The 16,140-nt window shown below is 33.9% G+C and overlaps 1 protein-coding gene across 1 annotated transcript in view; it reads left to right on the top strand.

The window, feature by feature from the left end:
- The window catches only part of Cfap47 (cilia and flagella associated protein 47), a 230,304-nt gene that overhangs the window by 102,458 nt on the left and 111,706 nt on the right, over positions 1–16,140 (top strand). The window contains exons 36-39 of the mRNA XM_028769943.1: positions 1,570–1,704; positions 5,642–5,757; positions 8,261–8,411; positions 11,156–11,244. Of these exons, the coding sequence (XP_028625776.1) occupies positions 1,570–1,704; positions 5,642–5,757; positions 8,261–8,411; positions 11,156–11,244 (491 nt within the window). The remainder of the gene's footprint in view (positions 1–1,569; positions 1,705–5,641; positions 5,758–8,260; positions 8,412–11,155; positions 11,245–16,140) is intronic.

Raw genomic sequence — 16,140 nt, 5'->3', positions numbered from 1 at the left:
GGCCCTATTCCATTGCTGTTTTTTAAATTCTTTCTTTGCTCTGTATATTTATTGTGTTGATTATGAGGACAGTGGATTTTCTTTTCTACTCCAATCTCTTTGGTGTTTTGTAAATTTCTTGTACTTTTATAGGAATCCTTCTTTCTGTAATTTTGTTGAAGATATTTTCTGTGCCTTTGAGTCAGGAATAATAATAATAAATAATAATAATAATAATAATAATAATAATAATAATAATAATAATAAAACTTTCTTCTCTTTTCCTCCTCTTCCTCCTCCTGCTCCTCTTCTTCTTCCTCCTCCTCCTATTCCTCCTGCTCCTTCTCCTCCTTCTCCTTCTTTTCCTATTATTCTTAGATTTGGTCATTTCCTAGTGTCCAAAATTTCCTGGATGTTTTGTGTCATGAACTTTTTAGAGTTTGCATTTTCTTTGACTGCTATATTGATTTCTTCTATCAGATTTTCTCTCCCATCTCCTGTATTCTGTTGATAATGCTTAGGTCTAAAGTCCCCATTCTCTTTTCTAGCTTTTCTGTTTCTAGGATTGCCTTAGTTTCTGTTTTCTTTATTGCTACTATTTCCCTTTTCAGCTCCTGGACAATTTTATTCATTTCATTTAACTGTTTGCATGTATTTTCATGTATTTCCTTAAGGGATTTATTCATATCTTCTTAAAGAGCTCTGTTGCTTTTATAAGATTGAATTTATGATCCTCTTCTTCTGCGTCAGTTTTGTTAGGATATGCAGGGTTTGTTGTGGCAGGACTTCTGGGCTCTGGTGGTATCATATTGCCCTGGGTCTTGTTGATTGCGTTCTTACACTGTCCTTTAGGCATCTGGTTTTCTGTGGTGTTGGCTGGATGATCCTGATGCCATCAGGACTTCTGGGGAAGGTGGGAGAGAGGATGTGAGACAGACATTGGAGGTCAGGGTACCCTACTCTGTTTGCTGTGCCTCAAGCAGATACACACTGCAATCTGTGCTGCCTGTAGAACCTACTATGCAGGCTATTGTGCCCCATTCATACCCATCAGGGTTCCATAGCAGATCCAACTAGGATGAGTGGGCAGGGTTCCCAGTTTGAGGGCTCCACACAGTTTCCATAGGGTGGCAAGATGCTCTCAGCATCTCCCAAGCCTCCTCCTGATTGAGGTGTTAGGCCATATCTACACAATGCTGCTCAGGGGACTATGCATGCCACTCAAAACTGCCCATATATTTTTTTTTACTGTATTATTCATTAATTGAAATCAAAGATGTTACTTTATCCATGTGAATTATCATATTTAAGTAAGGTATTCTTCTGACCTTTGGATCATTTTTTTTTTTTATGTAGTCTTTGAAGCTATGAGGTCAGCATTCTGATTCGGTCTAACTCATCCTTTCATATATCTGGAGCTTCCCATTAAGAATATTATTCTGTTTTTATACCTATATTTAAATGCCATGTTCGATGCCATTAGAAACACTTATGAGTGTTTTGAAGTAATTTAGCAACTATTACACTTTATTTATTCGCCATGTTTTATCTATATATTCCACAACTTATGTCTTTCTCTTCTGAACCTAGGCCATTGACATTTGTGATCCAAACCCAGTGCTGATGCTAATGCTCTGTGTCTACATGTATGAGAGGCTCCCTACCTACCTCCCCAAGAAAGTGGTACCATTCTCTTGTACCTTATATGATGTTGTGGTGGGACAGGTAAGATGATCTTTGGAGCCAAAGCTTACATGTAGTGAAATATTTAAGAGTATTTTAGATGTTTATTTCTTTTTTAAAAAGTTAACAACAAATGTCTTTATTATATACTTTTACTAAGGTTGAGTAAAGTTTGGCAAACAGTTTCTTATAAAAGAGTAAGAAATGGATAATTTTCACTTAATAATCATTACTTCCTATAAAATTTTTTTCTCTTTTATGGTTTACAGAGTATTATATTCTTCCATGAACAAGATAGTTTACCACTTTGAGAGAATTCATATTTTTTCTTTCTCAGCCATTTTTATGTATTCTTTTTTTTATATTCATTTGGGATGGAATATATTTGAATATTATACTTTCCAGTCCACTAGAATTTATCTTCAAAGATATGACCTTGTGATATTTAATATTAGTATCTTTGATGAAAATAATAATATATAGACTCTTGATTTCAATGGTGGTTTTTAAGAATTTAGTTAGTTATTGGAAATTTTCAAGATTTTTTTTCCTCCAAATATAGAATGCTCTGTTTAGAAGCAAAGAAATGCTTCTTTTCTTCTTTTTTAAAATTTTATTTAATCTTTTTTTTTACTCTCCAGATTTTGTCCCCCTCCCTGTATACCCACTGACTGTTCCCCATCCCATACCTCCTACCCCCTGTCTCCACAAGGATGTCCCCACCCACCCACCCCCACCCCACAAGACCTCCCCACTCCCTGGGGCCTCCATTCTCTTGAGAGTTAGGTGCATGTTCTCTGACTAAACCCAGACCCAGCACATGTTTTCTTCTACAAAGAAAATGTTACTTAATAATCTGAGATTTAAAAGCATTTGGTATATTAATATTTGAAATATACATACATACATACATACATACATACTTACATACACTGTAAAACACTACACCAAAATTTCTTAAGTTATAAATGATATCTGTTGTTAAATAATATCAGTTCCTAAGTCCTTGGGGAAAACAAAAGATTTGCATTAATACACTTACTCTGTTAGTTACCTTTTTTTTTTTATTGAACTGAGATCATAGTTAAGTTCCTTCTCCAGATCTTTACCATATTTTTTGTGATGTATTGGAACTATACATGCTACTGTCATTTCATTCTTCAGATATCTGGACTTTTCCATTGGAGTAACCTTATCCAATAATACCTTATACTAAATCTTCTCTCCATTCTTTATCTGTATTTTCTATAACTTCTGTACATGTTATTAAAGAAAAATATTCATGAAACTTGCTTAAAATGATGAGGCAGACTTATACAGGACTTGTTTAAAATGATAATCTAGATTGTTATAGGATTGTCATTATGGGTTATTGAGAATAACTATGAATATAAAAAAATAAGAATTTGTAACCAAGGAGATAGATGATGGCCAATGAATTGAGTTACTAAGAGGAGTCACCAGGATTAAAGGAAGATTCCAGCTTACTCATCTTCATAGTATTCTTGCAGGGAAGAGAATAAGACATCTTCTGGGGAAGAGTAGAGGATAAGGAGTTTGTTTTATTATGAATGATGATTAGATTTCAAATTTGGAATATTCTTATAAAGTGTGTTAGCCAGAATCTTCCTAAAATTGTGAGGCTGATCTAAAACTAAGCTCAAAGGAGCCAGACTAGCGTTCAATCAAGGAGACAATCCCCTTCCTTCTTCCTAATATACTTGTTTGCTTGGCGTAGAACTTGAAAAATCTTACTGATGCTTGGGTAAGATTTAAAAAGACTAGAGATGTTTCTCCTGTAAAAACTTTGCAGAGGATAAAAAGGACACCAGAGGGTATGTTATGTAGGCTTGCAATGAAATAAAAGCAATGAAATAAATAGATTGTGGGAAATCAAGGTTAACAGACCAAGACATTAATAATAACTGATTTCCCAGAGTCCTGTTCTGCTTGTATCTGCTTTTTCTAATAAATATTATTAACTATTTTGACAATTTACACACACACACACACACACACACACACACACAGAGAGAGAGAGAGAGAGAGAGAGAGAGAGAGAGAGAGAGAGAGAGAGATCCTGCTCTTTTATCTGTCTCCAACCCTTTCAAAGTGTCCTCATCCTCGTCAGTCTTCCCTAGATTGATGACTTTTGCTTAGTTTTGTGACCAATTTAGTTTAACTGGGAGCATCTTTGTGACAATGGGATTGGACGTATCCACTGGAACCTCATGGAGACACCAGTGCTTACACAACTAAAGACAATGATTCCCTTTTTGCTGAATCTATCATTGAGTATAGCCATTCAGCAGTAAGAAGTAGGGCTACTTGAGGCTTCCCTCTGTTCTTGTTGCAGACTCAATTGCAGGGCAGCTGCTACCAGTTCATGATCACGGTGGTTGTGTTGCCCAGAATATGGCATTTGACAGTTCTTCCCCATGTCTCCAAGCTTTTACTTTTTTTTTTAACTGTCTCTGCTTCCTCAAAGTTCTCTGAGACTTAGAGTGATATTGCTGTCTTGTTTAGGGCTATATTATCATCCATCACTTATTCTGAGCACCTTGTACAGTCAAGGATTTCTGTATTCAATCTCTCCTGGAAAGTTTATATTTTAGGTAATAGTATGCACAAGTAGGTAAAACTGTTGAGGTCTTTTCTTCTCCTGCAAATTTCATAGCAACTCAGTCTATGATAGCTAGGCAACAGGTAGAAAGCGTATTCCTTTTAACGAAGTAAGAACAAAACTACGTGCTTCCCAAGAAGACATGAACACTGATGAAAAGTCAACTGTCCTCTTTCAGTTCTTGTCTTCTTCAAACCAATCAAAGAAGTAATTAACTCTATTTTGTTATTTGTGGTATGTCCTTGTAATCAGATGAAGGTGGTACTGTGCTGGTCAAATCTCAGATTGGATGTTTGGAATATGAGTTTGCTAACTGAATTTTCATCAAATTCTCCTGGCTGACCAAGCCCTCTCTTTAGATTTCTTAGCTCTAGGCAAATCATAAATGTCTAATTGCATTCATTTTCACCAATTTTATTTTTAGCTTTTTAGTAATTTCATCCTTTACCTAAAACTTAAAAGGCCAAAAGTATATTTCTGGTTCCCTTTTTATTATACTATGACAAGTGGTTTCAGGACTACCTACTGGAAGGTTACCAATTGAAAGTCTTATGATGGCTTCTCTTCCAACGCCTTACTCTGCTTCAGCATTATTTTCCTGATTTCCGTCATGTTTGCATATACTTTATTTTAACATTTTCAAGAAATATTCCCCTACAAACAAATAAATAAAAAATAAAATAAAATAAATATTCCCCTTAATAATGAAATAGCTGTCTTCCTTCTCTCTCTCTCTCTCTCTCTCTCTCTCTCTCTCTCCCCCCCCCTCCTCCTCCTTTTCCTCCTCTTTTTCCTTCTTCCTTTTCTTCTGCTTCTTCTGCCTCTTCTTCATCTTCCTCTTCCATCTTCCTCTTGTTTTTTCTTTCTCCTCCTTTTCCTGTTTTTCCTCCTCTTCCTCTATATTTTTTCTGTATACTCGCCATGTTTCCAGTTCAGGCAGTACACAATAAAACTCCATTCAGACCAGGACATAATCATTTCTCTTCTGGATATGTCTTCAGACATATACTTCTTGGAAAACTTTCTCCACTTATCTGACAGATTATCTTTTTATGGAAACTAAATTATGCTATTTATGCTTAAATGTTCCCCAAATTAAAATTCATGGCTATCATTTTATTTCTTGGGAGGGTGAAAATAGAAGAAATTGAGTTCCAGGTCATCCTGATCTATATAGCAAGGCCCTGTTCTATACACTTGCAAATTCAAATACTATTTTACACGTTTTAGTTGATAGTATACATTAAGTTGAAAATTTTCATGTGTGGCATATCAACCTTTCTGAGTTAAAACTAAAAAAATGGTGTGTTTGTGTAGGATTTAATCTTCTGTGTACCATCTTTTCAATTTACATAGATATTATTGAGAAATCCAAGCTTGAAGAATTTAGTGTATATGGCTACAATTGTTGGAAGAGATGCTAATGACTTCTCCCTTGCCCAGACAGGGAATGTTGTAACAATTCCCCCAAAGTAAGTATTTAAAAATATTCTGTGTTATTGTACTTTCCAAGGTAGACATTTAATATCTATAAGAATTATTAAGTAATTAAGTATGTGAATTTGACTTTTTTCTAAATTGACTGATACATAATGAAAACTTTTACAGAGAAATTGAATATTTATGTTTCTATAGTTCTTTAATTAATAATATAAATCAGCTAATTTAGGGGCTGGAGAGATAGCTCAGTGGTTAAGAGCACTGACTGCTCTTTCAGAAGTCCTGAGGTCAATTCCAAGCAACCACATGGTGGCTCACAACCATGTGTAATGGGATCCCATGCCCTCTTAAAGTGTTTTTTTTTAAAAAAATATCTAATTTTATGCATGTATTTAATTAATTTTAATTTACTTTGTGTGTATATAGGTCATTTTGGTAACAGTATAGAATCTTTGTATAGCACAAGAATGTTTCATGAAGAAAATGGAACTAGTGCATAAGAAAAGTGTATATAATTTAATGATATATAATATGTATAGATTCTGATTATTATATTAAAATAGGGTCATGATTGAAATTTAGAAACTATAGAAGTATGAAGTACAAAATAAGTAAAGATTTTTTAAGTTCAACTTCTAAAAAGCACTTATGTTGCCATACTTATCTTTTCATAGATTTTTTACAGTGCCTATATAGATGATAGATAGATATCTAGGTGAAGATATATAATTGTCCATAAGCTCCTAATTATGATATATAAAGTAATACATGATTCATATATTTTCCAAATTACTCAGTGATGTTGAATACTCATTCAAGTACTATAGAATGGATAATCCATAAGATTTAAAAATTGTATACTTTGTCTAATTACTGTATCCCATATGCTTAACTTAAAACAGTTATATATATATATATATATATATATATATATATATGATTTTGTGATTTAATGCACTATAACCATTATGTAGCAAATTCTTGATTCAATATGGGATTCTTGGGCAAAATTTGAATTCTACACCCAAGAAATTACTCCAATATGAAAAGGTCTCTATTTTCAATGACATTTCAGTTCATGAGTCTTGTAGAATGCATCATTTGAACAAAATTTAGATTAGTGAGGACATCTCAATAAATGTCTACCCTTGTTTGTGGCCTGTGATTCTGCATACAAAATATAATTTATACATTTCTTTTAGCAGCTTCCTCTTCTCAACCATAAAGCAGTTATTCCACAGACTATGAAAATTAGAACAATGTCTGACAAAAAGTACCACTATTCTTATGTTCATTAATATTTTTACCTTAAGAGAGTCTATGATAAGTAATAGTTTATAGAAAAAAATAACCGATAATTATGTAAATAATGTTAATTTTGTTAAAAGCCAGAGTGAAAATCCTTAATAGAATATTTCTGCTATTTATCACTTGGAGCCATACCAAGGTCAGGCAAGGCTTAAAGATTTAATTGTGAAAATCACAGCTTATTTTTAAGTCAAATGTAATTGCATACACAAAAAAATGAAAGCAAAATTCCTTCCTTGCACAACAGAAATCGAAAAGAGAAGGAAGTTGACTTCTTTAAATATGGGAAGAAGAAATTTCATGCTACCATGGTACTATTTCATAATCTGTAACAATTCTAAAGATCCTGAGGTAGCTAAGCCTCTGAGCTCATCACAACCCATTGGGCTGGTATAACTTCCACGAAATTTTTTTGTGCTTCATGAGCCTCCACTTCTTTTGTTTCAAAAGGATATGGGGGTTTCCTTTCAAGATTTGTAGCTGAGTACTTAGTCTGTCAAAATGTGACCTAGTGTCATAATTGGTCTATAAATAGATAAATATAATCTTGTCCACATCCCTAAGACTCTGCCTTTAGACTACAGTGTTAAAAAATGAAAAGAAGTAGACATTCTTTCTTTCTTTCTTTCTTTCTTTCTTTCTTTTATTGATTTTTCTCAAATAGCTACCTACTACCATTCTTTATCTACCATTATTAGATTGCACTTTGAAACCTTAACTTGAGATACTACTTTAATTCAGAAATTTTTGTATAATAGTTTTTGTTCACTCCATACAGCCAAGAATATGATTAAGAGTTTACAAAAAAAATGTGCTCATACAAAATATGTATGATTTCGTATTGTTCTCTGCTGGGCGGTGGTGGCGCATGCCTTTAATCCCAGCACTTGAGAGGCAGAGGCAGGCGGATTTCTGAGTTCGAGGCCAGCCTGGTCTACAGAGTGAGTTCAAGGACAGCCAGGGTTACACAGAGAAACCCTGTCTCGAAAAACCAAAAAAAAAAAAAAAAGTCATATTGTTCTCCTTTAGAAAATCCAATGTGAGATATGTTATACATATACTTGATTGTAAATTTAGTTTATTCAGATGACTTCATGGTCCTGTGTTGTTTATGTTAAAAATGAATACAGTTCATGGTGTAGGTACTAATACTGATCTGTATCTAATAGATGTTTAATTGTCCTGTATTTCAATAAAATTTTTCCTCTTTTATTTTTTATTAAACAGAACTCAAATTGTCCTTGCTGTTAAATTTTCAAGTCGCTTTCTCCATCCTGCTGAAGCTACCCTATTATTAATTTCAAGACCCAAATGTGGAATAGGAGGCAGTACAATGGCTTTTGCTCTAAAGGGAGAAATACTAAATTTTAAAGCAATTGTAAGTAAGCCGTACTTGTTTGGTATGCTTTCACTGCTGTTCCCCAGCTGCTGCGGTGTCACACAATGATTATTTTTGCCTGTTTTGTTTCTGTTCTGCTCTTAGTCATTGAGATCATCTCTTTGCCATAATACCTTGTAATTTAAGATTTTGTGGTAAGGTCACTGAAAGTTGACAGTTGATTCAACAGATTTTTTTTCTGCTATAGATACTTCTCAACTTTTATATATATTTTAATATTTATTTTGTGCATGTGTGAATGCACACAAACATATGAATGCATGCATATCGATGTTGACACACTGAAGTGGAAACTAGAGGGTTCTTTGAAAAGTCAGTTGCTGAGGCAAACACGTGAAAGAACATTTTTTAAAGTGAACATAGCTGTGAAAGGCTAAGGCAAACTTGTGAAGGAACGTATTGCTGAGGCAAACACAGGAGAGAGGATGTTCTGCTAAAGCAAGCACACGTGAAAGGACATGGGATAACGGATTCTTTGCTAACAATGAACTTACATTGGTGTGCCTTATATTGCATAGTTGAACTGCATTTATAGGGACTCCAGAGAAAGAAATGCACCAAAAAATCTTCCAGTGGTGTACTACAGTTTCTTGCTGCTTCCAAAGACTCTGGCTGACTGGATGCATGTGCTGAAGTAAGACACATGCTGAGGCAAAACACATGCTGAAGCAAAACCAGGCTGAGTCAAGGCATGTGGAGGACACAAGATGTTTGGAGGGTATAAATAGGACTCCAAGGAATGATGGAGATGGAGCTTACTGGTACAGCTAGCTGTGCAACACTTGTGTGTCTCTCATTTTTCCTTCCCTGAGAGAGGCACAGCCAAGAACTTTTCCTGGTGTTCTTGTTGGTACCTCCTGCTGACTCAAGCCAAAGCTGAGGCCTGGCTGTCTCTGCTAGGTCTTGTCACCCTTCTTGCTAATCAGACGCTACTGAATTTAACTGCTGGTATATTCATGAGGTGTTTGCTAGTGGATCAAGCTGCTGCTGCCTGCTGACCTGTGAACTGAACTGCTGATTTCCAGATAACACCGACAGTAGTTAGTCCAAAGAGCCTTTCTAAATAGATCCCTATTCTCCCTGCCACTCCTGTATCCTTTCTATTCCACTACCTCTGGTGGGCAGTGGGCTACAAGGGAGGTTAAAGCATTTAAGAACTATCATTAAAAATAAGGTTTGAAAAAAATAAAATTACAGCACACCTGTGCTACAGCATGATGAAGGTCAAAGGAGAACTTTCAAGAGACAGTTCTCTCTTATGTTGATCTTGAAGATTAAACACATGTTAAAAGGCTTGGCAGCAAATACCTTTACCTGTTCAATCGTCTGTCTAATTGGTTGTTCATCAGTATATCTGGAGCATTCTATAGAGCCAATCCATTATAAAGTTCAGGCTAATTCTACATTTGTTGAAGAATGGTAAAGTTCTTGACAAAATTCTACATGGTCATTTCTCAAATGACCATAATACATTGGTAGACTTTTATAAATATATTTGATGGCTTTTGGAAAACGTGGAGGAGGTGAATAATTCAGTTTTATTTAATGGGCACACCACTGAGAGTTTGACCATGTCCCAGTGATAACAGAGATAACGCAAATTGTACATTTAAATGAAACTATTTTGATTTTCTTTTGGGGGGTTCACAATGATGACTGAACATTGAAGGACTGGAAAATGTGTGTGATCAGTGTGCAGTATGTAAAATTCCCACAGAATCTTAATAAATATATTTTTTAAAAATATTATTTACTACTATGGATATATGTATGGTAAAGTCAAGAAAATTTGCCAAGATTCAGTGTATATTATAAGAAGTAAAACAAAACTTTGGAGTATGTAAGACTAGATTAAACAGTACAAGGAATGACTCTAGAAATATTAAGTAGCTGGTAAATATGAGAAGAGAGCACCAAGATGTTCACAAAGACAGACTAACTTATTAGTCAGTGATGCCCCAAGCAAGAAGTAGTTATTTCTTACTTTGATATGTTTTGGTCTTCCATTTTTCCTCTTTAGTAACAAATACTTAACATCTCCCAACTCTCTCACATTTTCTGAAACAATGTATTACATGAACTTCAGTGACATAGTTGATATTATCCCATCATTAACCTCTGGTGAGTATGTAGCTCTGAACACATCTTATTCTCACTCAGGTAAATGGAAATTAAATTACATAAGAATTGAGATAATATTTAAGACAAGAACAAAGCATATAACTGGAAAATTTCTAGAATGATTGTATACAGAATTTTTATTTTATATGTGAGTTTTTATTATAAACTTGTCATTATAACTGCCACAGTATGAAAATTCACAGTTTACAAGTACACAAACATACACATACACACATATATATATACACATATATATGTCTTAGTGATAGATAAAAATAGATGCTATAGTTAATTATTTAATGATAGAGATTATATTTGATTATTCATGTAATCATTATCTGTTTATTCATTAATTTAGTTTGAAGATTAATTAAAGAGACATTTAAAACATATTTTAATTATTAGTACATTACTGTAGATTGCATTCTATTATACATTGTACATTGCATTCTATTAAAATTTTAATAGTAAAATATTTATAATAGAAATAATTGTATTAAAATTATTATAATAATCAAATAAGTTTTTGAGGTTTAGTTTATAACTAAAGAAATTTTTCATTTTGATATTATTATATGTTGTGACTTTTTTTTTTACTTTAGGATGTGCTAAAATGTAAAGCTCCATGTTATCAATGGAAAGAAGTCACTGTGAATGTGAAAAACCCCTTTGCAAATGGTGGAGATTTTCGGTAAGTTATTGTTTTAATGTTAATTTATTATAGTTAACTATCTATCTATATTCAAGAAAAATATGTAGGACCTGGAGAGATTGTTCAATGGTTAGGAGAGTTGTCTATTCTTTCCACATTCCTGAGTTCCATTCCCAGCAACCATATAGTGGCTCACAACCATCTATAATGGCATCTGATACCCTCTTCTAGCAAACAGGTGTACATTCAGATAGAGCTCCCATATACATAAAATAAATTTTAAACAAAGATAAATAAATATCTTTTCCTCTTCAGCATGATTCTTCTGAGGAGAAATTGCATGTGCTTGGATTCCTATGAACTTAAAAGAATCAGCAAATAATATACATTAAATTTAGGAATCAAATTCACGTAATATGTGTGTTGAGACAAATATAAAATGCTTTGAACTTAACATTATATAATTTTTTTACATAGTATTTGGCAATGTGAAATATTTTTAATTACCATATGTTCAAGCTTTTAAAGATTTTTTTATCAATAATAGCACTCCTAATTGATTAAACCAAACTTGTTTTGTTGAAATAATTATGATGAATTTATGATGTTTATATCGATGTAAATTCAAATTTACTATTGAGTCCTTAAGCAACAATTCCATGTCTGTTTTATTCTCCAACTCCAGAATTTCTTACTGGTTCTTTTTTTTAGTATTTACTGGTGTTTTCTATTTGATGCTTCATTGGCCTCTTTTTTTTTTAATACATTTATATAGTTCTTTGAAGGCCTGTGTAACAACTAGTTTGAATTTGTTTCCTCTTAAATCTGATACCTGGGTCATAGTCAGTTTTGATCACTTGTTTCCTTTCCTGTCTCTTCACATATTTTATATTTTTTCTTTTTTATTTACTAGCTGAGCAATTTGTTCATATAATATATTCTTAATGTTTACTATCACCTCCCCTAAGACTTCCTAAATCATACCTACCCACCCAAATTTATGTTCTCCTCACCCTCAAAAAACCAAAAATGCAGATCTAAATAAACAATAATGACAACAAAAGTACCAATCCCAGCAAACAAACAATATAAAAAGTACATATTACATAGAGTTTTGTTGGCTAACTCCTTGTGAACATGAGATGTCTACTGAAATATGGTCTACATACCAAATGTACCCCATTGGAGGAAACTGATTTTCAGTTACAAATGCCATCTTGGTTAGAGATTCCACTTTATGTCCAATTCTACTTCATCTCTGTGCCAGGGTTTTGTTTGGCATGGACTTATGTAGGGATTACTGTTAGTTATAGTCTCTGTGAGTTTATATGTGTATCATCCCTGTTGTATCTGGAAGACACTGTTTCTTTGGAGTCATACACTACCTCAGGCTCTGGCAGTTTTTCTGCCTCCTCTTCCTCAAAGATCCCTGAGACTTGAAAAAAAAATAAACCATCCTGCCAAGGGTTGAGTGCTTCAGAGTCTCTCACTCTGCACATTATGTAGTTGTGGGCCTCTGTGTTAATTCCCATGTACTGCTACAAGTAGCTTCTCTGGTAAAGGCTGAACAATGTCCTTATATGTAGGTATAATAGTTTGTCATTAGGAGTAATTTTATTGCTACTATTATTACAAAATAATAGTAGTAGTAGTAGATTTTGTTTGTTTCTTTGTTTTCCTAGAGCAGTGTCTTATCTAATCTCAATTTCTTGGCTACTTTAGCAGTATTGGGTATGACTTTCATCTTATGCAATGAGCCTTAAAACCAAACAAAAGGTTTGGATTACAGTATTTGCATTACTGTACTACCAGTTTCTTGCAGCTTGCTCTTGGGTGGTTGCAGAGTTTGTAGGAGGGTGATGATACTGATGTTTAATTTTCTCCTTGAGTAGCATGCCTGCTACCTTCCAGGAACATGAACACTAGTCAATAGAGGTGAAGCTTGATTCCTTTGATGTCATAAATAATGGATATCTTTAGCAATACAACCTTGCTGTCAGGTTGTAAAGAGTAACCAGTTATATTGGCAAAAGCCTGTAATGTTGGGCAGAGGGATCTATGGCTCTTAGCCAATGATGATGCATATGTTGCATAGTTTGTATGAAGGATACTGGACATATTTGAATATGAAGTATACTCATTCTGAGTATTGATTCTATCTCCCCAAGGCCTGCATATTTATATTTCAATTAAAAAAAACATTCACATGATTAGTGTGCCTGCACATATAACTTTGTCTACTTCTTGCAGAAAAAAAAAAACTAAACAACAACAACAAAAAAGGCATCAGATCCGTAGGAACTATAGTTACAGCAGGTTGCAAGCTATCATGTGGATACTGGGAATTGAATCTCAGAAAGAGCAGTCAGAGCAGCTACTTAAGCCATTTTCTTACCCCCAATCTCCTATACTCTCAGAATTTAAATTCTATTTCACCCAGGTTAACAAGTTGTCTACCCTTATTAAAAATGAATTTATACCATTTTAAAAGGTATCTGGAGGTATCTTTTCTTAGGGTCTACTTCTATCCAGAATTAAAATATCTTTTCCCTACTCACAAGCTACTCACTCTTAAGGATATGAATGTACTTTTTCCCCTTTTGAGGAAATTGCACATTTTAGTTACAATCTTTAGTGGTGAGGGGAAAAATACTGTCAGGATGTCTGTATTTCTAATTTTGTTATGTATTACTTTGCTTTTCTTTAATAAATTTGTATTTTTCTAAATATACAGTCAGTTGAACTTTCTCATTCAACCTTCATCACTGCTAAGTAATTTCCACTCTCTATTTCCTTTTGCTAAATTAGGAAATGTGATGGTTTGAATAGGAATAGCCCCAATGGACTCAAGGAGTAATGTCATTGGAGGTATGGCCTTGTATGAGTATTGTAATAGGTGGAAGAGTATCACTCGTAGTGGGCTTTGAGGTCTCGCATGCTCAAATCCAGGCCCAGTGTCTCATTGTCTTCCTGCTGACTAGAACTCTTCACTACCTCTCCAGCACCATCAAGACAATGTATTAAACCTCTGACCTGTAAACCTGCCCCAATTAAGTGCTTTTCTTTATAAGAGTTAGCAGTGGTCATGGTATCTCTTCACAGCAATAGAAACCCTAAATAAGAAGGGAGGAAAAGTGAGAATTTTTTCTTGGTTATTTCAATTTTTATTATTCTTATACCACAGATTATAATGTTCTTAAGACAATTTCCAAAGAGGTTAAAAAGTTGTATTTTGCCGGGCGGTTGTGGCGCACGCCTTTAATCCCAGCACTTGGGAGGCAGAGGCAGGCAGATTTCTGAGTTCGAGGCCAGCCTGGTCTACAGAGTGAGTTCCAGGACAGCCAGGACTATACAGAGAAACCGTGTCTCAAAAATCCAAAAAAAAGTTGTATTTTATATTTTCCTCATATTTATCTAGGGTAAAGTTCAGTGGACCTGAAAAATATCCTGTTGCAGTACTGTTTGCTTCAAATTCTATGTCATCTGTCATTATTGTAATCAATCCATATCTGTTTTTGTTATTGCTTCTTGGCATTTTTTTTAATTCCTCTTTCCTCTCCATTAGTTTTTGTATCCAATGTTTCTCATTTTCCTTTTATTAACTTTGGTGATTTCTGCATTTTGATTCCAGTACTTAATCTATTTATATCTATGCCATCTGATATATGGCAGAATTTGAAATGTGACAGTAAATCATTTTGTAAAGGGCTTGTAGTGATAGCATGAAGACCTGAGTTCAATTCCTAATACTCTTGTAAAAAGCTAGACAGGGTGGTTCATACTTGGACTCCAAGTGCTGTGGAAGTAGAGAAATCTCTGGGTCTCATCCTCCAGCCAGCCTTCCCCAGTCTGTGAGCCCCCGATATGAGTCCCTGTCTCAAAAATGTGGAAGAACAACAATCAAGGTTGAACTCTGGCTTCCATACAAATGAATACATATACTCAAACAGACAAGTACTCCTACACACTTGAAATGCATGCACACACAGGAATACAGGCATGTGATAATTCTTTATTTCTGTATTATTTGTTATTTTTGCTTTGTATTTCAGGCTGGCCTTTATATTCATTAAATATTTCAAATTACCCATGAACTCAAAGTCTTCCTATCTCTACCTTTCTGTTACATGGGATTCTACATATCAGGAATGTAATTTGTCTTATGCCTTTATCCATTTGTCTCCTACTATTTGATTTTGTGACTTTATTTTTAATATTTGTAGTACTCTGGTTTGGCAGTTATATTTTTCTAGTTTTGCTAATAGATACCTTAAAAAGTATAGATTGTATCCTGATATAAAACAGATCAATTATGATTAATATAAGCTTAATTTGAATATATGTATAACCTATAAATTTTTATTAATTTTATATTCATTATTGAGCCCTGACTTTTAAGTGAGATAGGACAAGAAAAGGTTGTCAAAAATAATTTATAACATATTCCTTTTATAAGATCACCATTGTAGTTGCCTTTGCCATGGATTTTATGTTTTCTTATGATTTAATTTTTTTCCTGTCTGCTTGTTTGAGATAGGGTCTTGCTATATAAAAGCTGATAGTCTTGAACTTAAGATTCCCTCCATCCTTAGTGCTAGGGACTGGAGTTGTGTACAGATATACTGCCAAATTTCTTCCTAAGTTTCTAGTTAACTTCTACTTTTTGTTTCAGTAGAAAGACTACTTTTTCAAATATGCATAGTTTTATTTATGTTTCATTAATTTCCTGTTCCACTTTAAACTTGCTAAAATTAATTGTGTCTACTCTTTCAAACCCATGCATATTGCTAATGCAGATGTTTCTATATAAAATTCTTTCCAATAACCCTTTCTTATTTTGAAGTTCTTACAGAAAATTCAGATAACAGTGATAGTAAAATGAAATAGAATAGTGTAATAATGGAATAAGTACTTACTAACTTGAAATCTCTGACA

Source organism: Grammomys surdaster, unplaced genomic scaffold (genome assembly GCF_004785775.1).
Source record: "Grammomys surdaster isolate TR1022 unplaced genomic scaffold, NIH_TR_1.0 195, whole genome shotgun sequence".
Classification (NCBI taxonomy): domain Eukaryota; kingdom Metazoa; phylum Chordata; class Mammalia; order Rodentia; family Muridae; genus Grammomys; species Grammomys surdaster.
This window is presented reverse-complemented; position numbering and strand designations above follow the sequence as displayed.